General features: G+C 58.0%; 1 protein-coding gene across 1 annotated transcript; it reads left to right on the top strand.

Annotated features, from left to right (window-relative positions):
- The first annotated feature begins 137 nt into the window (after window positions 1–137).
- Window positions 138–23,682, top strand: CUNH1orf167 (chromosome unknown C1orf167 homolog). The gene is given in 23 exon segments (XM_039234959.1): window positions 138–351; window positions 2,948–3,066; window positions 3,993–5,401; window positions 5,657–5,690; window positions 5,835–6,154; window positions 6,811–6,947; window positions 7,233–7,254; window positions 8,672–8,753; window positions 9,150–9,265; window positions 9,268–9,335; window positions 12,018–12,226; window positions 12,750–12,876; window positions 14,723–14,928; window positions 15,020–15,167; window positions 15,821–16,092; window positions 17,089–17,254; window positions 18,347–18,592; window positions 19,218–19,476; window positions 21,441–21,525; window positions 21,575–21,893; window positions 21,925–22,656; window positions 22,658–22,862; window positions 23,336–23,682. Coding segments are annotated over 23 exon segments (5,691 nt in total). The 5' UTR covers window positions 138–160; the 3' UTR covers window positions 23,555–23,682.
- Window positions 23,683–23,851: the final 169 nt, after the last annotated feature.

The following is a 23,851-nucleotide window of genomic DNA, read 5'->3' as shown; positions in this document are numbered from 1 at the left end:
CTGAAACAGGCTCCAGGCTCTGAGCTGGCAGTCAGCACAGAGCCCGACGCGGGGCTCGAACCCACGAACCGCGAGATCATGACCTAAGCGAAAGTCGGACGCTTAACCGACTAAGCCACCCAGGCGCCCCCAGAAAACTTTCTTAAAGGCCAAAGAGTAAATGTTTTCGGCTCTGAGGTCCTTAAGGTCTCTGTTACACCTCCTCTGCCATTGTGTCAAGAAAGCAGCCAGAGACAAGCCACTAAACCACCAGACGCGGCTGTGTTCGGGACCACTTGATTTCCATAACGGGCAGGCTCCCTGCTGTGGGGCCTTGAAGGCAAGCGCTCCGAAGAGGAGGAACCTGCAGAGGTGACCCGGAAGAGCTGGCCGGCAGGAGGGAGGGAAGGAAACCCAGTCAAAACCCAGACTCAGCATCCTGAATAAAACAACGCGGAAAGACTGAGTAATCGCAGGGCCCCCAACCTGCAAGCCAGGAAACTCAGGGCTCCGGGAGCAGTGTGTTCCGATTGCCCAAAGAGTAAGGGGGTTTTATGGGATATGTATGGAAGTGATCTGGCTTTTAGAGCTGTTGGTTGTCTGGTGGTCACCCGTATTTGGACCAGGGTGGCTAAGTGAGAGGAACAAGGAAGTTCAGAGACACGTGAACAGACTTGATGGCTGGTGCCCTCTGCTGATTTCTGAGAAGAGCTGTACGTTCCTGGAAGGTTAGGTTAAGTGTCCTCTATGCACCTGCGGTGACCATCTCCATTCTGTTCTTGATATAAGTGACTCCATTTTCATTTGGTTCGATACCCAGGAAGGAGCATCCTGGAGTCAGGGAAGCAAGGGTCCCCCAGGAAGATGAGTGAATGACCACTGTCCTGGTCCTGCTGCCTTAACCCAGCCCCCTTCCCCCCCCCCCGCCCCCGCAGCTGGCCAGGGGTGTGGCATCTCGGGGATCGCCTGGAGGAAAGCAGCTTCGTGGGTGTGGGGAGCCGATTGCAGTGAGGCCAGCAGATGGAGATGGGAGAGAAATAGGGAGACTTGGCTGTGGGGTGAGGAAGAGAGGACCTGGGGCCTGAAGCTCAAGAAGGGTGGTGGTGAAGTTTCTTGTTGTTGTTTTTGTTTTGGTCGTTTTGCTTTCTGTTTTTTATTTTCTTTTTATTATTTTTAACATTCCATTTTGAGAAAGAGAGAGAGACAGAGCATGAGTGGGGAGGGGACACAGAGAGAGAGGGGGACAGAGTATCTGAACAGGGTCCAGGCTCCAAGCCGTCAGCACAGAGCCGGATGCGGGGCTTGAACTCACGAACCGTGAGATCATGACCCGAACTGAAGTTGGGCGCTTAACCGACTGAGCCACCCAGGCGCCCCTGCTTTCTGGTTTTTTTGGGTTTTTTTTTAATGTTTTATTTATTTCTGAGAGAGAGAGAGAGAGGGACAGCATGAGCAGGGGAGGGTCAGAGAGAGAGGGAGACAGAATCTGAAGCAGGCTCCAGGATCTGAGCTGTCAGCACAGAGCCTGACGCGGGGCTAGAACCCATGAACTGCGAGATCATGACCTGAGCCAAAGTCAGATGCCCAACCAACCGACTGAGCCACCCAGGCGCCCCTCTGTTTTTAAAGTTGGAAGAAATAACCACCTGATTAAGTGCTGTGGGAATGATTTAGTAAAGAAGGGGGAAGTACTGATGGGGGGTGGTTTATGGAGCAAGGACATGGTCCTGACACGCCATAGCCTGTGTCCCAGCCCCCAAGCTCTGTGCTCAGGTTCAGGCCTGAGTCTGCTGTGGGGCTGTGGGGGTCATGAGTGCCTGTCCTGGTGCCCAGAATGGCCCTTCGGAGGACAGTGGTGGTGCTGGGCGCTTTCCCTGGGGAGGCTGGAGTGTCGGGGAGGGTCTGCCTGGGAAATAGGCCCGCAGAGGACGGAGGTGGGGTGGGGGAGGGGGAGGTCCTGGAAGCTGGCTGATAAGGAACACGGAGGCATTTCTCTTCTGCTGCCCTATTTTGTGAGTGCGGCAGAAAGCAAGGTCAGCTGGGGGGAGGGGAGGAGGTCCGCTGGGGGGAGGGGAGAAGAGGTGACAGGGGTTTGAAGACAGAGGAGAACGTGTGAATTGGCATCTGGGAGGGAGGGGGAGGCATCTCGTCTCGTTCTCCAGCAGCCTTTGCACCCACTTGGGATCAAAGGTGGTCATTTGGAGCGAGGCTGTCTGTGCGGAAGTAGGGTGAAAACCAGTAATCAGCGTTGTGCAGAGGAGGCGCGTGGTCCAGGGGTGAGGGTGTGCGAAGGGGTGGCTGTATGCTGAAGGAGGGGAGAGACAGAGGGTGGTGGGGCCAGAGGATGCGGTCCGATGGGGGAGAGACCACCGGCATGGAGCTCTGGAGACGGGGGTGGGCTCTAGAACTGGGGCGGGTACAGTTATTTAGGATGCTAGAGCCTGGGAGACCACGGCAGTGGATGGCCCGTGTGGGACAAAGGGCAAGATGGCGGGAAAGGAAGAGGCGAAGGACTCCGCAGGCCAGGGGTGGGAGGCGTCAGTCGTGTGGACGGTGCGATCACCAAGAACTGAGGTGTGTGTTGGAGACTGTGACAGTGAGCCAGAGCTGAAACCTTCAAAGGAACGAGAAGACAGGACCCGGACTGCTTTCAGCCCCGTTCAGCTTTGGGCTCCAGTGTTCGGGGGGGCAGGAAGTGGTGGCACAAAGCAAAGAGAGCCCCCTTTCCCCCCTCCCCGGGAGGGCTGTCCGGTTGCAGCGGCCACAGAGAGGTCTGTGGTCAGTGTTAGAAGGAGGAGGCGCTGGAGGACACTAGAAAATCGTAAGGGGAAGGGGGTGGTGTGGGGGCCTGACCAGGACAGCTGGGGCTGGGCCCCAGAGCAAGCAGAGGTGCTGATGGAGGCTGGGGTGTGGACCAGGGCTGGGGTATGACCTGGTGGGAGCTGGGCATCCTGTCTTTGCCCTTCAGGACCTCTCCGATCAGACAGACCAGACCGCTTGCCTTAGCCCTGCGGCCCATGGAGCTGAGAAACGATGGCCGCCACAAGGAGAATGTGGCCCCCAGGCCTGCGACACCCCTGAGGCCAGGCAAGAGGCTTGGTGGGTCTGGGGTGGATGTGGCGGGAACAGTGTCCCCTGTCCCTATTCGCCCAGAGCTGCTTTTCTATCAGGCCTCGCTAATTCCAGAGATGAACAGTACAGGGCCAGCTGGGCCAGGACACATCTTCCTAGCCTGGGACGGAGGGAGGGCCAGCATGTCAGGAAGTGAGGCAGGAAGAGGAGGACCAGGAGTGGGCCTGGCTGCCCCCCCTCCCCGCCAGGTCGGTCTGTGCCTGGGTAGTGGCTGGGGAGCCTCCCCGCTCGGGCGCTTGGCTACAGAGCCAAGGCTGGAAGCAGCCCCCAGACCAATTCAGATTCTGATGCACATGCCCGTTTCTCCCAAGTTCTAGCTGTGTGACGGGGGGCAAGTCGCCAAACCCCTCTGAGCTTTGGTTCCTATCTTCAAAGTCACAACTCCTACGGCCCGCTGTAGCTGCGAGGTCCCCCGGGCATTTCACCACCCCCACCCCACCTCCACCCCCCACCCCCACCCCCGGGAAGCCTCCTCTCCTGCTGCGAATGGCCTTGGGAGCTGGGGAGACTAAACCCTGCCTTGGGTCACCCAGAGCAGCTCACCTACCGCTGTTTGCTGTGTCGGGTCTTGTCCCTGACCGCCCCCGCCCCGTGCTGCTCCCCCATCACCTTGCCCAAGACAGGAATCAGTCATCTCCACCCTTCTCTTGCTTTCACAGCCCCACCCCCTCCCCCCTGCCTCATTACTGTCCTGCTGCCCTCTGCCCTCCTCCCCCTCACATCCCAGGCTGCGCCCGCAGCCAGGCACCGAGTCAGACCACCCCTCAGTCCTCCCGGCCCCCTCCTGCCTGGCACCCTGTCTCTGACCCGCTCCCCGCACCCCACGGGAGCACTGACCACTGCGTCTGCCCTCAGCGCGTGGCTGTGTCTCCCCTCTTTAGAGCAACGGAGATTCCTGAAGAGTCGAGGTGTCGGCCCGGGCAGTGGACACGGCCGGTGGGTGCGCGTGTGCCAGGCCGAGAGGGAAGCGTCTGCCGCCACACACTCCCCGGGGGCAGCGCGGCTCCAGGAGCCTTGCAGGGTCCAGACCAACCTGGCCGGCCCGAGCCCCGGCCTGAGCCTCATCCTCCAGGACACGACTGGCCGGCTGATGAACTCCAGCTCGCAACAGCAGAGCAACGTGCAGACCCCGGGCGGCAGGCCCCAGGGGGGACCCCGAGAGTTTGCCGTCCGACAGAGTAACCTGAGCATACGGGGGGCCAGCTTGGCCGAGTGCAGAAGTCACCTCAGCCCCCGCCTCCAGTCGGGGCTTCGGGACAGCTTCTGGCCCAACCCAGGACCCCGGGGTGGCCCTCTATCCCGAGCATCCCTGGCTTGCCCTTCCTCGCCATTGCTGGGCACAGACACCCCGTGCCCCGATGTCCAGCCTGCCACAGCCTTTGCCCCTTACGGCGGGCACACACGGCCAGGCTCCAGACCCTGGTGTGTCCTGGGGAGCTGGCCCCCGAGGCTCCTGGGGGAGCCCCTCACCCTGGAGGACCTGACTGTCCCGGTCCAGAGCCAGGCTCGGTTCCCATCCCACAGTGCCTTCCACCAGCTGCTGGCCTCTGTGCGACAGTTGGAGCACGAGGTAGCCCGTCTGGGGTGCCGGGCAGCCCAGGACCCCGCGGGCCCGGCTCGCTGGGACCCCTGGACTGGCAGCGGCCAAGCACTCCCTGCCCACCGCCAGCCCAGCCAGTCTGTTCTTGCTTCCTGGGGTGGGAGGGAAAACCCCGTGCGGGGTCTCAGAGAAACTGCGGGATTCCCTGGGACCCAGGGGGCCTGGGCTGGCCTCTCAGACTGTCAGGCAAGCAGTGAGCCTGCATCACTGGAAACCGCGCTGAGGATGCCGGCCGTGGATTTCCTTGACCCTAAACAGGGGGTCTTTCTGGCCAACCGCCTAAGGCAAGGAGAGAACGTCTCCCTGGGGCCTACATATGGCCGCTGGCAGAAGACGGACCCCCAGCTCCCTCAAGGCGGGGGAAACAGGGAAGCCAGACCTTATTCCTCGGCTCGCTCCAGGGCTGCCCGCGGCGTTCCACCTGGGCAGGAAGGAAGGGAGGTGGCCCCGCAGGAGCAGGTCAGCAAAGAGGAAGAGAGAACAGCTCCCTGCCCACCAGATGCAGCCGCAGCACAGAGCGGCCCGCAGGTAGAGGCCAGAGGAGGCTGGCCGTGGGGGCTGGGGGGCCTCAGGAGTGCTCCCGGGAATTCTCTTTGCCAGCCGGCTGCCACTACCCAGTTTTGCTCCCTGCCCCCCAGAAGGGGGAGCGTTGGACAGGCAGGCTTGGCGTCCTGTCCTGCTTCCTCCTCGGCCTGAGAACTGTGCCCTGTTCTTTTGCTTTCCAAGGGCAAGGCCCGAAATGTTGTGAGCCTGGAGCCCAGGACAGCCGGGTGAGGCCATGGGCTAGAGGGGGGAGGGGGGTGCCAGCCACACTCCTGGGGCAGCTGCTTTCCCAGTTGCCTGGGCCAGTGGAGACGAGCACTGGGCAGAGGGCAGGCCCTGGGGACCGATCCACGCAGGGCTTAAGGGGGAGGGGACTCCTTCACCCTGTCCCTGCTGGGGAAGGAGAGGGGCTTCCCAGGGCCCCAAGGACGGGAATGTGGGCACGGTGGCCTCTGCTGGGAGTTTTACACTTCGGAGGCTGCCTGGCACTCTCGGCCATCAAGGGGGCATTCTGCCCCTCCAGGGGCTTTCCTGTCTGGGATTTCCTAGGCTGGCGGTCTGCAGAGGGCTGCAGCGTGAGGCAGCACCCGCATCGGTGCCAGACGGGGGATGGGGGTGATGCCCAGCCCCCAGCTGCCCCCTGGGGCTGAGGGGCCAGGCCTGGCCCCTGATGAGCGCTGGGCTGGCCCCAGCGGCCGGTGGCTGTCCAGATGTTTCAGAGCCTGGTGGCATCTGGTGCGGAAACAGAGGGCCGTGGCCGCAGCGGTGGCACTGAGCCGCCAACAGCTGTTGCACAGGGGCCTGCGGGCCCTTCGGCGGGCACTGCGGCTCCGGGAGGCCCGGCTGGAGGCGGTGTGGAAGCGACACACTCGGGCCCTGCTGGCCCAGAGCTTCCGAAAGGTCAGGGGCCTCCAGGCTGGGCCATGGGGAGGTGATGAAAAGCTGGTGTGTCCGGGGAGGAGGGCAGCCGTTATGTACCTCCTTAGTGATCAGCAGTACGGCAGGTGGTGGTCCGTCCAGACACCTGACCCAGGTCTGCCTGAGTTCAAATCCAGCCTCCACTACTTTCTTTTTCCCACTTTTTTTTTTTTTTTTTTTTTTGCTGTGTGGCTTTGGGCAGGTTACTCAACCTCTCTCTGCCTTAGTTTCTTTAGCTCCAAAATGAGATAAAAATAATAGTACATACCTCTCAGGATTGTTGTGAGGTTACATTAGTAAATATAAAGGACTCAGGACCCTACTTCGCACATAGCAAGTGCTCTACCGTATGAGCAGCAGTTGTTTTTCCCTCATGGTTAGCCAGCCAGGACTTGGAGGGCATGTCTGTGGTCTTCCCTCCATGGGAGGGCCCAGCTCCGGGAAAGCACGGCATCTTGGCTCCATCTCTCCACACATTCATTAATTCCCAAAGGGGCAAGGTAGTCTACAAGTTAAGACTGAAGACCTCGGAATCTCACAGAAATGTCCGACTCCTGTCCCCCACCCCCCCGGTACCGCCATTGGGGCACATTTGAGTGTATAGCCCACATCCTTCTTTCCCTTCTCTCCTGCCCCAGTGGAGAAACCAGACTCTGCAGCAGAAGCAAGGGCAGCCCCAAGTCCAGGCTGGGCCGGGACCCCCACCGTCTGGGACAGACCAAGGCCAAAGCCCTTCAGGAAGGGAGCCAGTGGCAGACCCCGCCTGGAGAAGCAGGTAGTCCGGGATACCCCTGTGGTCAGTTGGTCAGTGTGGCAGTGCTGGTGGCATTCCCTCCCCCGCTTCCTGCCTCAGTGTCCCCCACAAGAGGATCAGGATAATGCCAGCAGATACGGACAAAGCTCTGTGCACAAGTATGCCCATCGCAGCATTATTTTTACCAGTAAAAACTTCAAAACAGCTGAAATGCCCAACAGTGATTGAGAAAATTATGGTTTAACGGTGTGATGAACATTTGGCAGCTGCTCCACATGACGTTTATCAAGACTTTAAAATTTCCAGGGCGCCTGGGTGGCTCCATTGGCTAAGCATCTGACATCTGCTCGGGTCATGATCTCACAGCTTGAGTGAGTTCAAGCCCCACATCGGGCTCTGTGCTGTCAGCATGGAGCCTGCTTCAGATCCTGTTTCCTCCTCTCTCTGCCCCTCCCTGGCTCATGCTTTCTCTCTGTCTCAAAAATAAAACATCAAAAAAAAAAATTAAAACAAAGACTTTAAAATTTCCTCCCTGTTCTTTTTAAAAAAATTTTTTTCAGGGGCGCCTGGGTGGCTCAATCGGTTGAGTGTCCGACTTCGGCTCAGGTCATGATCTCACGGTTCATGGGTTCGAGCCGCGCATGGGGCTCTGTGCTGACAGCTAGCTCAGAGCCTGGAGCCTGCTTCTGATTCTGTGTCTCCCTCTCTCTCTGACCCTCCCCTGCTCACGCTACCTGTCTCTTTCTCAGAAATAAATTAAAAAAAAAAAACATTAAAAAAAATTAAAAAAAATTTTTTTCATTTCAATATCTTTATTGGTGTTATCTTTAATTATAACAGTAATGCATGCTTGATTTGAAGAACATTCCGAATAGTTGAAAGTTTCATCCCTCTCTCCATGGAAACCCCTTCCTTGAAGTAGTTTCATGGGTATTTGCATGGAATTTTTGATGACAGAGAAAAATGGTTATGACAATGTTAAATGGGGAAGAAAAAGAATAAAAATAGCGTGGAAGATACGTTTCATGCACGTGAAACAGCAGAGAAGGAAAAATATGATCCTCAACGACTTGGCATTATGGAACCGCTCACTTGGATATGGTTAAGATCATAAGGTTTATGTTGGGCGTATTTTACTCCTATTAAAAATTAAATATTTCATTCAAAAAATGCTAAAGTAAGCAGATAGTGCTCATCTCTGGAGTGGTGGAATTCAAGTTGGCTATTTTCTTCTCTGTTCCCTCCATCTCCCACCTTCCACTACAGCAGTGTACTGTTTTTGTTCTCGTTCGTAAATTCACCAAATGTGCTTAAAATAATTATTCCAATAATATTTGCTTTATTTTTTTAATGTTTATTTTTAAGAGAGAGAGTGAAAAAAAAAAGAGCATTAGTGGGGGAAGGGCAGAGAGAGAGGGAGACACAGAATCTGAAGCAGGCTCCAGGCTCCGAGCTGTCAGCTCGAACCCCCAACTAAGGCACCCAGGCGCCGCACAGATAACATCTTACTGCACGTTTGTTGTAAGAAACCAAACAGCACTGAGGAGAATGGAACAAAACAGAACCTCCCTGAGGGCCTCTTAGATAATCAGGGATGAAAGGGACCCGCGGTGGGAAGAGAAGGGGTGGGGGAGGGGCAGCTCGGCACATCCTCTGCCCTGCCTGGCCTGGTTGGGGCTGTGCCCTCCCCCTCAGCCCGGGGGAGGGTTTCTCTGAGCAACTTCACTCTCAGTCCAGGGAGTCAGAGGGAGGAGGCAGGAGCCTGGCCGAGAGCAGATGGAGGCAAGGGAGAAATACAGATGCTTCAGGCCTTGCAGCAACTGGCTGGTGAGCGATGGGCCCGGGGGGAAGCAGGGGAGAGGGAGCTGGGCTGGTCCACACTGGGCAGCGCAGGGGGTCCGGAGCGAATGTGTGCTGAGCGGCTGCTCAGACAGCTTCTTGGGCACGGCCTCATTTGAGGTTTGCGGGCCCCGGGCGAGGCTTTGTGCCCAGGTTACGGGTGGGAAACCGAGGCACCGCGGGAGGGCACACAGCGGGAAAGGCACACATCATGCATGGATGCCCTTGATGCTCCTGCAGGGCCCCCAGAGGCTTGCATGTTAGAATCAGAAGGTCCCTCAGACATCACTCGCTCACGGGGAAACTGAGGTCCGGAGACGGGGAGCGGCATGGCCTCCTCCTGTCCCTGAGCCTCCCCCCCCCCTTGCTCTCCTCGCTTTCCAGGCTTCCTCTTATGGTGCCATCAGAAGGAATGGGCCAGGCAGGAGAGGGGGGGCCGGGGAGAGGCCCCCCAGGCCATGCTGAGGACTCAGAGGAGGGGGACGCCCCCCAGGCCTGGGGCTCCCATGTTGCAGACACACCCAGGGTGGCCTCGCTGGACACCCAGCCGCAGAGAGCCTGGCTCCGCAGGTAGGGGGAAGTGGAGGACCGTGGAGTGGGGACCCCTGTCCAGGAGGCAGAGGGTGGGACGCAGCTGGGAGGTACCCTTTGAGTCCGTTCTGGACTCCTGGTATCAAGAAGCGGTGATAAAAATAAGAAATGAAGGGGCGCCTGGCAGGGCTCAGTCGGTTTAAGCATCTGACTTTGGCTCAGGTCATGATCTCATGGCTTGTGAGTTCAAGCCCCGCATCAGCCTCTGTGCTGACAGCTCAGAGCCTGGAACCTGCTTTGGATTCTGTGTCTCCTCTCTCTCCGCCCCTCCCCTGCTTGCACTCTGTCTCTCTCTCAAAAATAAATGAACATTTAAAAACATTTTTAATAAAATAGATTAGATACTAAACGCTAGGGTCTCCATCACCCACCTTCAAGAAAATCACCTCCTAAAAACTCACTTCATCTGTACCCCAACTGCTTCCCCCTAACATTATTTTAAAGCAGGTGCCTCACATCCTACCATTTCATCCATAAATACCTCTGCAGCATCTCCAGAAGATGGGGCCTCTTTTCAATGACATAACCACAATGCCATGATCACGCCTAAAAACGGACAATAATTCCTTAACACCAGCGAATATCTGGTCAGCATTCAAATGTCCGATTGTTTTTTATGCTCTCTTATAGTTTGTTCAAATTGGGTTCTAAACAAAGTCCACATGTTACAATCTTTGAAAACAATTCCAAAATGGGAAATGCAGACTATTTTGAGGGATGGTCACTCACCAGAATATGTGTCCAGCTTCCTAAATGACAACCCAGAAGAGTCTGACATTCATTCATTCAAACACCAAAACTTTGTACTATGTTTTTAAAGAATCAGTTTCTTTTATTCATATTATACCCAAATAGTGCTGGATCAGTGGAGAATTTTTTTTTCTGACAGTCCACAGACTACTTACAGAAAATACTACTTGTTGAAATAATAAATTTAATATTTTCCCTTTGGAGAACTTGAAGAAATTAAAACAGATGTTGGGGGGTGCCTGGGTGGCTCAGTTGGCTAAGCATCCAACTTCGGCTTGGGTCATGATTTCACAGTTTGTGGGTTCGAGCCCCGTGCTGGGCTCCACACTGACAGTGCAGAGCCTGTTTGGGATTTGCTCTCTCTCGCTCTCTATCTGCCCCTCCCCAACTTGTGCTTTTTCTCTCTCTTTAAATAAATAAACTTTAAAAATAAAATAAATGTTTAGCATTTGCAATTTTAATTAGATTCACTTAAAATATCTGTTGCCTTCAAAAAAAATAAGGAAAGTCAACATGTTAAAAGTTGGTTGACAAGTCGTTAAATCTTTTTTTGTTGTTGTTTTCTTTTTTAGAGAGAGAGAGAGAGAGAGAGAGAGAGAGAGTGCTCATGCAGCAGGAGCGTCAGAGAGCGAGGGAGGGGGAGGATCTTTAGCAAGCTTCACGTTCATCATGGAGCCTGACTCGGGGCTCGATCCCACAACCCTGCAAACATGATCTCAGACGAAATCCAGAGTCACATGCTTAACAGACTGAGCCACCCAGGTGCCCCTCATTATGGGGTCCCTTCTGGTTTCTTTCTTTGCAATTTACCTGTTGAGGAAACCAGGTCACTGGTCGGATAGAGTTTCCCCATCAATGTCTACATCCTGCTGACTGCATCCGCGGTGCACTTTTCTTTTTTTTTTTTTTTTTAATGTTTTATTTATTTCTAGGAGAGAGAGAGAGACAGCATGAGCAGGGGAGGGTCAGAGAGAGAGGGAGTCACAGACTCTGAAACAGGCTCCAGGCTCTGAGCTGGCTGTCAGCACAGAGCCCGACGCGGGGCTCGAACCCACGAACCGCGAGATCATGACCTGAGCTGAAGTCGGACGCTTAACCGACTGAGCCACCCAGGCGCCCCTCTTTTTTAATATATATGTGTTTTAAGTTTGTTTGATTGTTTATTTAGAGAGAGCGAGAGAACTCAAGGGGCAGAGAGAGAGAGAGACCGAGAGTCCCAAGCAGATTCCACAGTTAGTGAGGAGCCCAATGTGGGGCTCGAACCCACAACCTGCAAGATCGCGACCTGAGCCAGAATCAGGAGTTGGATGCTTAACGACTGAGCCACCCCGGCATTCCCCCCCACCCCCCTGCGAAGTGCAGTTTTCCATGAGAACTTTGAGTGAAGGTTGCTAGACAGGGGTTCCGCGGAGACGTGGGGCTGAGCGCCCGGCCGGTTGGTTGAGGGAGAGCCGGCAGGCGAGGGGGCAGCTCTGGCAAAGGCATGTGACTGGGGCGCACGAGCAACACGAAGGACAGCAGCTCCAGCTGGAGCCCCGGGGCCCAGGACGGGGGTCGGGTGGTTTAAGGTGAAGGTGGAACGGGGTCCCGGGGCCCTGTAAGCCCCCAGGGTGGCTGACATTTCGTCCTCAGAGCACGGGGGCAGTCACTGGAGGATTTCAGCAGGGGCGAGGTGACTGCCTGAGATTCGAAAAGACCACTCTGGCTACGGAGCTGTGACTCCCTGGAGGGGCCAAGGGCAGATCTGGGCTGCTCAGGCCACCGGGCACCCTGAGGGGAGGGTGTGGCCGCCTGGGCAGGTGGAGCTGCCCCATTTTACACACGGGAAGCCTGAGGCTCCTAGGTGAGGCAGCAGGTGGCTGTCGCCGCTGTGGTTGCTATTAGTGCCAGCACCTTCTCTCGGCTCCCCAGGTGGTTTGGGGCCTGGCAGCAGTTCGTGCAAAGAGGGGCCCAGTACCGGGACCGCCTGGCTCACCGCCGGGCAGGGACCCTGAAGACGTGTCTGCAGCAGTGGGTGTGGATGAAGCAGCTCCAGGCCTCAGATGGGGCGAAGGTGACCCGGCTGTCCCTCTGCTGGCAGAAGGCAGGGGCCCCCTCGCCCTCCCACCCCGGCAAACAGTGTCTGTGATGGGCCCCAGTTGAATCGATGGCTTCTTGGGAGGGGGGATGGCGAAACAGAGGCTTTCTGGGGGGCACAGTCTGACGGGCCCGGGAGGGTCCAGGTGGGGTCCCTGGAGTGCGCAGGCTTTGGCTGGGCCCCGTCCCCACCCCCAGTCGTGAGCCGCTCTTGGCAAGGGACTGTGTCCCGTCTTCTACCAGAGTGGGATGTAGTCCCTGCTCTCAGGAAGCTCCTGGTCTGGGGGACACACAGACCTTGTCCCCCACCCCCAAATCTGGCAGCGAAGATGGGGCCTCTGAGGGGTCTTGGAGGGGAGGATTTGGAGGCAGTGAGAGGGGGCAGTGCCTGGGAGGGGAAGGGTCCTCAGGAGGGGTGGGTGGGGGTGAGGCAGCAGCCTCTGTGACTGCGTGGGTTCCACCAACGGCTGCGGGTGGAAGGGGGTCCCTGGGACGTGGCTGATTCATCCCTTGACTGCTCCTCAGGGAACGCGGCTGTCTGCAGCCCAGCGCCCGGAGTGGCCACAGCGCGAGGCCTGGGGGCGATGGCCCAGGAGCAAGGCTGCGGCTCCCTGCAGGAGGCCTGCCGGAGACTGGCCCTCCGCCGCGCGCTGCTGCTCTGGAGGACGCGGCTGTCCCAGCGCCAGAGGGCTGAGTAGGTGTCCCCACGGGCCTGGGGCCTGGGGCTGGGCCTGGGAGCGCGTTCGGGGTGGGCACGTGAGCAGCGCTCGGCACTGGCAGGAGCGCCCCCTAGGGAACAGGCCAGGCCCTGCTCTGCCCCGTGGCACAGCGTGGCACCCAGCTGGTGTGGAGCTGGGGGTGGTGGCCCAGGGACCTGGAGACAGTGAGGGAGCGCAGAGTTGTAGGAGCCACGGGACAGCCGGGACACAAACACCGGCTTCTCCCCGGGGTGGCTGGAACCTGATGGAGGGGTCAGTTTCTAGCCCATCTGCCGGCTGGGTGGGAGCCCCCTGGTGGCAGGAACCGTGTCTGTCCCACCGCTGTCTCCCAGTGCCTGGCAAGCGTCTGGCATGTCAGAGGCATGGAATAAATACTGTAAGGGGAGAAGTGCCCCATCTGCCTTATTATACGGCTAGAGAAACTGAGGCTCAGACAGTCGAACAGCTTGCTCTAAATCACTCTGTGAAATAGGAGCAGGAAGGTCCCCGTTGCTTTTCCACAAGACAGTCATTGCTGGGATTCAGAGTCCCGGTGACAGTTGTGGGTAACGGGGTGGGAGTTGGGGGTCAGGAGGGGCCGGCTGCATTGATGATATGTCAAGTGGGATGTAAACCAACAGTTGTAGGGATAAGAATTCCGTCACTGAACGCCACATACCTAGCATCCATTATCCCACACCCACTTGGTCCACTTGGACCCTCAGTCTCTTTTAATGTACCCCTAGAACTCTCAGGAAAGTCAGTTCACCACAATCTCCCAGAACATAGCTTAACCTCCTCCAGTCCATCCTCTACCCTTTGGGCATCAGGGGACACTCAATATCTATTTAGACTACCCCATGACCTAGAATGAGTATTTGGGGGTGCCTGGGTAGCTCAGTTGGTTAAGCATCCGACTCTTGATTTCGGCTCAGATCTCTCTGAGTTCAAGCCCTGCGTCAAGCTCTGTGCCGATGGCTCTGTGCCATCAATCTCTCTGTGCTTCTTGCCTGTTTGCCCATGTCTTCTCTCTCTCTCTCTCCCCCTCTCTCTTTTTCTCTCTTTTTTTTTTATAGAGTTAGTCATAGCATTAATCTTTTATTTTATTTATTTTTGAGAGAGAGAGAGAGAGAGGCAGCATGAGCAGGGGAGGGTCAGAGAGAGAGGGAGACACAGAATCTGAAGCAGGCTCCAGGCTCTGAGCTGGCTGTCAGCACAGGGCCCGATGCGGGGCTTGAACCCATGAACCGTGAGATCATGACCTGAGTTGAAGTCAGACGCTTAACCGACTGAGCCACCCAGGCACCCCTTCCCACTCTCTTTCTCAAAAATAAATAAATAAACATTAAAATAATTTGTAGAAAAGAAAAAAATGAAATGAGCATTTGGGTCCCACGTCTTCCACTATATGGAGTTTGGGGAAATGACCTTCCGCCAGGCCTCAGTTTCCCTATCTTTATCACTGAGCAGAGGCAGAAGCAGTTATGCCTGTGTTCTCTGGAGTCTGGGGCCCAGCTCCATCCCCATCAGGAGTGTGGCAAGGACCAGCCGCGGGCGCCACGCAGGGGTAGCACTGCTCTCGGCCTGAGATGCTCACGGGAAAGTCAGGAAACCCGGGCCACACCTGGACTGTGAAGTCTGCACCTCTGGGGGCGGGGTCCCGGTGGGCGTCAGTGCTTCTCAGAGCCCCCAAGAGTCCCAGGGGCAGCCGGCGGGAGAGACGGTGCTCTGGCCCAGTGTTGGCACGCAGTGGCTCCCTTCTGGCCCAGCTCTTCGGCGGGCACAGCCCCGTCAGCCAGGGGTTCAGCTGGGGCCCAGGGACTTACTTGCCCCTTCCTGTAGCTCCTTCCTCCAGGGTGTGCGACAGCAGATGATTCTGTGTATCCTGAAGGGGTGGCATCTGAGGGCATGGCATCTGGGCACCCCATCAGGCAGTGCCAGGAGCACCTTGGCCATGGAGCTGCTGGCCAGCATCCCGGGAGGGGAGGCCTTGCTGGGCTGCGGCACAGCCCAAAGCTCACTAGAGGTGAGGGGCTGGCCTGGCGGGGGTGGGGGCGGGGGGGGGGATGGGGATGGGCTAGGGCGGGGGGGGTGGGGCAGGGGATGCAGGACTCCACCCCTCCTTCCCCAGGCGTCCAGGGCCCCCGCCCTCCTGGAGACCTCCGTGGCTGAGCTTTTTGTGGGCAGCTGGGCAGCAGCGGAAGACGCGGTGCTTCCTGCTCTGGCAGGTGCAGACACAGCGGTCCCGGAGGGCAGCGAGGTGGCGCCGGCGACCTCTGCAGAGGCGGTAGGGCCCCCTCCCCATGGTGGGTGAGCCATGCTACCCACCACTCTGTAGACATCTTGTTTCCCAGCCCCCTTCCCAATCCTCGACCTCCACCGCTGCATTCCCTTTGGGGGTCTGCATCCCAGAGGGCTTCCATCTCACACCCCCAGACTCTGATCCTCTGGACGTCTCCTGCCCTCTTAGCCTGCCCTGCTGAGAGGGAAGGGGGCTTGAGGCACTCCACGGGCTGGTTGTTTCTCCCGGAGACTCCCTAGCTGTGGCTCATTCATTTATTCACTCATAGCATGATGCGTAATTAAGGGTCAGTCGGCCAGGGTTCTAATCGCAGCTTTGCTCCTTGCTGGCTGGCTGTGTGATCTTGGGCAAGTTGCTTAACCTCTCTGAACCTCCGTCTCTCCATTTGTGTAGGGATAGTAATAGTACCCCGATGGGAATCAACAAGGTAGGGGCATGTAAGCTAGCACAGTACCTGGCACACAGCAGTGTTCACCCCCAGTGGCTGAGCGCAGGACTTGGCAATGGGGTCCGGGATCCCATTTTTATCCCTAGCACCTGTCACTGTGACATTCGAGCCGTCCAGCCCCCAGCAGCCCGCGCTCCCCCAGGATGGGAACAGAGAGAAGAGTCACCTGAAGGTCCTGAGGGAGGAGGAGACCAGGGCTGGGAGAGCCTCGGGTGGCCGTGACCATCCTCAGGGTGGACGCTCCCCTTCCTAGCATCCTTCTCGGCTGGAGCCACTGGGCAACAGCCCAGGGGGCCCAGGGAGAGCTGGCTGTCGGCTGGGCCTGGGATCGGAGCTGCAGGGCCGCACTGGGCGTGTGGCGGCGGTGGCTGGCGCAGAGGCTGAAGGCAGGGCGGTGGGCCCGGACCCGGGATCGCACACTGGTTCGAGGCGCCCTGCACCGCTGGCACGCCCGCTGGCAGAGTGAGTCAGGGCCCGGGTCCGGGTCAGCAAGGGCGAGGGGAGGGCCGGGGCTCATCAGGGAGACCCAGGATTTTATGTCCTCCAGCACGGAGTCCAGGGATGTGACGTCCTCGGAGCCCACCTGGGATGGGGAAGGGACAGAGCACGGGGGGCATAGACACTGTGAACACTTCCCTGCCATCCCCCAGCTGCGTGGACCTTACAGAAGCCCCTTAACCTCTCCGAATCTCAGCTTACTTATCTGTAAAATGGGAATCATAGTAGCAACCTCCTCAGAGGCGATTGTGGGGATTCTGTGAGACCATCCAGGCGCAGTGTTTGGCTCAGAAACCACCTTCTAGTGGGTTCTTCTCATCTTCTTCATCCTCATCTTCATTATCCTCACCTGGCCTTCCGGAGTCATGGGGTCTGAGCACTGAGTTATGGTGCCCTCAGAGCCCAGCGTGGGAGGTGGGGATTGTTGGGGTTTAACAGATGGACTCCCACATGGCTCCCTGGCCCCCCCTTTTTTTAAAGGGAACTCTGCTGGATGTGGGGCCTGAACTCAACAACCCCGAGATCAACAGTCATGTGTTCCATTGACTGGAAGGGAATGGAACCTCTCCAGCAGGTGGAATGCACCCACCGAATAAAAACTTCCTCCCCCTAATGACTGTTGAAGTAAAGGAAGTCCTATTCTATTTAAAAAAATTTTTTTTATCATTGAGAGACAGAGACAGAGCATGATCATGGGAGGGGCAGAGAGAGAGGGAGACACTGAATCCCAAGTAGGCTCCAGGCTGTGAGCTGTCGGCACAGTGCCTGACACGGGGCTCGAACCCACTAGCCACGAGATCATGACCTGAGCTGAAGTTGGACGCTTAACCAACTGAGCCACCCAGGCGCCCCATAACCAAAGCATTTAAACCCCAATGGTTAGGGAGCCTCTTCTGTCTGCACTTGGCTGAGGAGGGTCCCACAGTCACCCAGAGCCAGAGGGGGCAAGGCTGGGCTGAGCACCCCGTGGCATCAGCCTCTCTCTGGCCACAGAGCAGCAGCTACTTCAGGAAAAGTACCAGCGGTGGGTGCAGCTCCACCTCCAGGGCCTGAGGAGGTCCGTGTTCCAGAACTGGCGGTGGGCGGCAGCTCGTCGGAGATGCACAGCGGCCCCGCCAGAGCAGAGGTGGGTGACCCTGGCGGTTGGGGGATGAGGAGGGTCACACCGTCTCTGGGAGGAGCAGGGAGAGCCCAGGGGACCTAATGAAGGAGCCAAAGAGCCATGACCACGGACCTTCCATTACCTGCTTTGTTCAAGTGGTGGGGGGTGGCAAACCTTTAACTCCACCCGATGCCCGGATGAGCCCCAGGACTGGGTCAGTCATCCGGTTTCAGGGGACATGGTAAAGATGGGGGGAGCCAACTCCCCAAACAGCCACCGTAACGTGTGCTCCAATAGCATGTGTTGTTTGAACACAGCCAAGTTCTCCATGCAGTTGCCGAAAGAGTGAAATCTTAAGCAGATGTTCTAGTAAAATGCATATACTTCATTCGTGCATATTTAAGAAATTTTTTAATGTTTTTTTAAAATTTACTTCTGAGAGAGAGAGAGAGAGGCAGCATGAGCAAGGGAGGGTCAGAGAGAGAGGGAGACACAGAATCTGAAACAGGCTCCAGGCCCTGAGCTGTCAGCACAGAGCCCGATGTGGGGCTCGAACCCACAAACCATGAGATCATGAGCTGAGCCAAAGTCAGACACTCAACCGACTGAGCCACCCAGGTGCCCCAATTCGTGTGTGTTTAAAAGCAGAGCAGGCAGATGATGCCTCTTCCCACTGTTCAGTCTCAAGTACACCGACATCCACGGGGTCCCCACCTGGGGCAGCCGGCCACTGACTCCTGGGCTCTCTCCTCTGAACAGTGCACGCTGTTTTTCTGGCTCCTCCGGAGTGGGCGCTGTGCTCCCCGACCTCCTGCCGCAGAGTGGGCTTGAGAGGGGAGACTGGGTCTGGCTGCTCCCCCGATTGCACTGGCACCTGATCCCACACCCCACTGGAGGGCATCTGCCGCCAAGTCGCCGACTTGTGCGGGCTCTTTCATGAAAGCTAACACTTCGACCTGTTACACACGGGTCCTTGCGTTTTTAAGGCACAGGGTTGTGTATGCAAAACCATGTATAACCGCTGACATTCTGGGGGAGGGGGTTGCGGGTGCGATTCTGAATTGTGACTTTTGGCTCTGAAAGCCCGCGGGGCTCCTCCTCTGCTCCTGTTTGCAGCCATTTCCAGGCCCCACGTGGAGTTGCGAGAGACGCAGAGGTGTTCCCAGCCACCCGAGCCTTTCAGGATGGCCTGAGAGAGGCCCCGGGGACCACAGTTTCTATGTGGCGGGAGGCAGGAGCAGCCAAAGCCCGGGCTCGGGAGCAGCACATGCCCTCGGTCCCCATGGCCCACTGGAGAAGCTGTGTGCAGGGGGGCCGGGCGGTGGTGCCGCGGAGGCGGCGAGTGGCCCTGGGCTGGACATGGTGGGTGCAGGAGTCCTGTCTACACCGAGTCAGCAGAGCCCACGCTGCCCAGAAGCTGAGTGCCAGGTGGGTGCCCGTGGCCTGAGGGCGGCCCCACACTGGGCTTCCAGCAGGGTGTGCTTTTGAGGTCTTGAGCTTGTTTTTGGCAGAGGTGGAAGGTATTTGGTGGCTGGTGACGTGGCTTCGGAGGCTGGGGCCAGAGGGAGAGGTGATCCCAGCCACTGGGGCCGGTGCTGGGGTCAAGTTCCAGACCTGCGCTTCCCAGCAGGGTGACCCCTGTTTGGGCGAGTCTCTAGCTTGAAAGGTCAAAGGACGGGAAGAGGCCTCCCTTAGAGAGATACTGCATGCAAACGCTCAGCTCAGGGGTCAGAAACACAGCAGGTGCTCAACAGACAGTGCTCCTTCTAGTGAGGGAGGGGGAGGCGAAGCGTAGCCGCAGGACTACCCACTCTCCGTCGCCTCAACAGGGCGCTTGACCCCGGTGTGTGATGTTCTGTGCTTTCTGTGCCTGTTTGGATTTCCCCGGAAGAGGGATGAGGGGAGGGGCACGGGCAGGGGCTTGGCCTGGGGCAGGGGAGGGCTCCCTACAGCCCCCCACAGACGCGGGCTCCTGCCTCCCTCCCAGGGTCCTGGAGGCCCGGGCCCAGGCAGCAGCCAGGGGCCGTGTCCAGCGAGCCGCCGTCACCCAGTTCCGGCAGGCTGCGTCCAGACGCCTCGCATGGACCCGCCGGGCCCAGTGGCAGGCCGCTCTGCTCCGTGGGTGGTCGGAACCACGTGGGGCAGGGGCCCTGGGGGCCTGCACGGTTGACCGCAGGCAGCAGCCCGGGGTGGCCAGCAGAGGGCACCTCCAAGCACTGCCGGACACTCCAGCCCAGGGGAAGCAGGTGAGGCGGCCTAGGCGGGGGTGGGAGGTCCAAAAATGACCTGAGGGCCAGTGGCCTCAGAAAAAGCTTGTTTCAGCCCACGGTGGCAAGCGTGGCTGGATGCTTAGCCGGGGGGCCCGCTGGCCTTGGGGACAACAGCCCTACCCAAGTTCTAGGACAGTCTCCTGGCTCTGGAAGACTGCCATCTTTGGGCCCATCAGCAAACATTTGCTGAGCACCTACCAAGGGCCCACCCAGTGCGGATCTGCCCCAAAGACAAATGCTGTGGTCACCATCTGCCAGGGAGACACCTAAACTCATCTGTGTCATGGTGCAACCTAGGATCTAGATAGGTACAGGGGGCCAGGAGCAGTTAGCAAGTCTTTTTTATTCCTTATTGGAAAAAGTAAACATGAGCAATGCAGGGAAATCAGCAAATATATACGGGGAAAAAAAAATGTTTCTTTCATAACCCTCTCCACCCAAAGGAGTGACCAAAGGAGTGACTGACTAACCCTCTCCACCCAGAGGAGTCACTCTCTGGATCAGCTGGGGCTGGGCACTCCTGGCTGGCTCAGTCGGTAGAGCACGTGACTCTTGATCTCAGGGTTGTGAGTTTGAGCCCCACATTGGCTGTCGAGATTACTTAAAAATAAAAAAATCTTGGGGCGCCTGGGTGGCTCAGTCGGTGTGGCGTCCAGCTCTTGATTTGGGCTCAGGTCATGATCTCACGGTTTGTGAGATGGAGCCCCACTCTGTGCTGACAGCGCAGAGCCTGCCTGGGAGTCTCTCTTTCTGTCTCTTTCTGCCCCTCCCTAGGTTGCACACGTGTACTCTCTCTCTCTCAAAATAAATGCATATAGCATTTAAAAATTTTTTTTATTTTAAAAATATTTAAAAGAAAAAAATAAGCAGTTCTGACACGAGCAAATGGTGACCAGAGCTTGAGGACAAACAGGACTGTTCAAGGCCACAGGGAAAGCCAAGGGACATGGAGGGACAGGGCACAGCGGTGTCAGAGTTACTGGCAGGCTACCCACTCTTCCTAAAAAGGAACTGGAATCCTCAAGAACCCTGTTTCAGAATGCCAGGACGCACAGAATACACTCTAGAAAGATTCTAAGAAAAAAGATTAAGTTGTTTTTTTAAAGGACGAAGGGGCTAGCTTTGGTTATTTGCATATATTCACACATGAAAGGCAACGGCAACAGCGGATTCTGGGGTTTCAGAGTATTTTATTTCTCGGTCTGTGTCACAAGACAATTCTATTTTTAGAGTGTGTTTAAAAATATTAACATTCTGGGGTGCCTGGGTGGCTCAGTCACTTGAGTGTCCGACTCTTGGTTTTGGCTTAGGTCCCCATTTCGAGGTTTGTGGGATCGAGCCCTGCATCGGGCTTTGCGCTGACAGTTGGGAGCCCACTTGGGATTCTCTCTCCCCTTCTCTCTCTGCCCCTCCCCTGCTTGTGTGCATACATTCTCTCTCTTCCAAAATAAATAAACATTTTGAAAAATTAAAAATATATTAACATCCTGGGGTGCCTGGGTGGCTCAGTCAGTCAGTTAAGCACCTGACCCTTGATTTCGGCCCAGGTCACGACCCCAGGGTCATGAGATGAGCCCCGCGTTGGACTCTGCACTGTGTGTGGAGCCTGCTTGGGATTCCCTCTAACCCCTGGCTCTCTGCCCCTCCCCAATGTGTGCAAGCCTCTCTCAAAATAAACATTTAAAATAAATAAATTAACTCAGTATCATTCCATTCTTATCGGCAAAGGCAGGCAGGGATCCCGTTTGCTGGTGGAGAAACAGAGCCATACGGAAACCAAAAGTAAATGCCGGGAATGGGACCTAGGGTGCCTGGTGGCAGGCCTGGCCTTTTTAGCACACGAACACACGCAACCAGGCAGCCCTCCCCCATCGACACGAGTAGGTATTATGTGCCATGTCCTGGCACAGAGGCCCCCGGACAGCCCTGGGCTGTAACAGAGGAGCAGCTGGGCTCAGGCTCTGGAGGGGCCTAAGTGGGGGGACAGCCTACTCGCAGGCTGTGCTGGCACTGGCACCGGCACCGGTAAGCTGTCACCAGGTGGTGGCTATTACTGGCCCGCCCTCTGCTTGAGTTTCCAGCCACGATGGGAGGACGGGGGAAGAGGCAGTGGTGTGTGCTGATGGCCACGCTAGTGCGGGGCACCCTCTCCGTCTCCCCCGAGCCTCAGGGCCACACAAGAGGAGGCGGCCCTGCTTCCGGGGCAGGAGGGGAAAAGACCCTACCAGGCCGCCTGAGTTCCAGGGGCCCAAGCCCATCGGTTCAGCTTTTCCTCTCCGGCTGTTCCCTCAGACCCACGGCTACAGGACACGGCCCAGCCCAACCCAGCAGCACAGCCGCGGGGGACAGAAGGAGCGGAGAGAAATGTCCTGGGCTCAGAGTAAGGAGGCCTTGCCCCTGGGCTCGGACATCTTGCAGGCCGAGAAATCCGCTTCCGGCAACGTGGCGAATCCATTCTAGGTACTTATCTTCGTTGACCTTTTCTTTCCAGGTGACCGAGAGCCTCCCCTCTGCCGTGCCTTCCAGGTCCAGTTGCAGTGGCTGGGATGCCCCAGCCCCGCCCAGGGCCCACGCCCCAGAAGACTCGGAGGGAACCACAGCTCTGAGGCCAGCGTTCTCGAAGGCCAAGGCGTGGCCACCGAGAGGCAGCTGGGGTAAGTTCAGCTGCCGCACGCCCAGGGGCTCGCCTGAGCCATGGCCGGAGCCGGGCCCTTTCTGGCCGGCGCTCATTCCCTCATTCCTGGAGGACCCACGGCCCTGCCCTTCTACCTGGTCACGAAGGGCTCCTGGTGCCCCGGGCCATCAGGGTGCACAGCAGGGCCTCGCCCCCCCCCCCCCCCCCCCCGGCCTCCAGGAGGAGATACCTGCAGTGTTGGCACCTGGAGGCTCTGCTCCGCCGGCTGCAGTGGTCCCTGCAGGCCAGGTGCCTGGCAGCAACATGGCAGCAGTGGGCACATGCTCGGGGAGAGGAGCGGCTGGCACGCATGCTGGTGAGCGGGGCCGGCCCCTCCCCAGCCCTGCACTGATCTCTCCTCTCATCTCACCTCAACCCTCACCCCTAAGTGCTCTCCCCGGGGGCATCTTGGTCTGCGTGGGGCCAGGCGCTGGCATCTGCATTAATGCAACTCCCTCCCCCGACAGCCATCACAGCCCTTCTGTCCCAGTGCTGCACACTTGTAGGGGGAAGACGCGGCAGAGGGGCTGAGGGGCGGCGGCGGGCCGGCCTGGGGCCTCACCACCTGTCCCCACAGCTCAGGCAGTGGCACCTGAGGCGGGCCTGGCGCGTGTGGCGGTGGCGAGTCCTGAGGCTGCGGGCGGCTCGGCGATTACAGCAACAGGAAGGCGGCCAGGTCCTTTCCCAGGTACTGGGGGGTGCCCCCCGTCCCCGGCAGGCCTTCCCAAATGAGGGCGACACCTGGACATTGCTGAGCTGGGGGCCCCTGCATTTCCCGGGGGGGAGTCAGTTCCTTTGAGAAAACACAGCTTGGATTGTGCTCAGCCCAGTCCTACCCTGACGCTCAGCGTGGGAACAAGGCTTGGCCACAGCCCGGCTGCCACGTACGCTAGCCCACACCGGGTATGGGTCCCGGGGGGGCTGCTCCCTGATCTGTCCCACTCAGAACACAGCAGCTTCCGAGATCGCAGCTGTTCGGAGCCTGTACATTCGGCCTGGGGCATAGCTGGCTGGCTGGCTGGCTGGCTGGCGGGGGTGGAGGGAGGGATCTCCTATTCCCTCTGGGGACAGAAGGAGCTGAAGACAAGCATTAGCTTAGCACCTACAGCACAGACCCAGGAGGGGGCCAAACAGCCTTCCCTTTCTCCTCTCTGACTCCAGGCCTTTGAGAAGTGGCGCCAACAGCTGGCAGCCAGGGGCCGGAAGAGAGGAGCCACCAGTGGCCCAGTACCCCCGTGGAAGGCGGGCATCGGGAACCCTGGGAGCATCCTGGAAGCTGCCCGAGCCCCCGTGTGGGGTGGACCCGGGGTGGACGTGGGGTGGGGCGGGGGGCCCAGCTGCAGCTGTGACTTGTTCCCAAGAAAAGAAAAACAGAGCTGAGCCCAGGCTCCGTGAGGAAGGAAGCACGCCCCACCCATCCGGGGACTGCAGGCTCAGGCCACCAGGCACTCATCCCACAGCCTGGGGACAGAGCTCTGAGGGACAATAAAACACCCTCCGTGGTCCTAGCTGCTTCTCTTGCTCAGTCTCTCCTAAAGGGTGCCCCTCTGCCTCACCCAGCCACCCTGGGGAGAAAGAGAATAGATCACCCGTGACTGTGCCTGCCCCTTCTGCCATCAGGCTGCTCTTTGGACACCTAACCCCCCCCCCACCCTTTTGCTGAGCCAGCGGAGACCA

Source organism: Hyaena hyaena, unplaced genomic scaffold, assembly GCF_003009895.1.
Source record: "Hyaena hyaena isolate Hyena2069 unplaced genomic scaffold, ASM300989v1 scaffold_94, whole genome shotgun sequence".
Lineage (NCBI taxonomy): Eukaryota > Metazoa > Chordata > Mammalia > Carnivora > Hyaenidae > Hyaena > Hyaena hyaena.
This window is presented reverse-complemented; position numbering and strand designations above follow the sequence as displayed.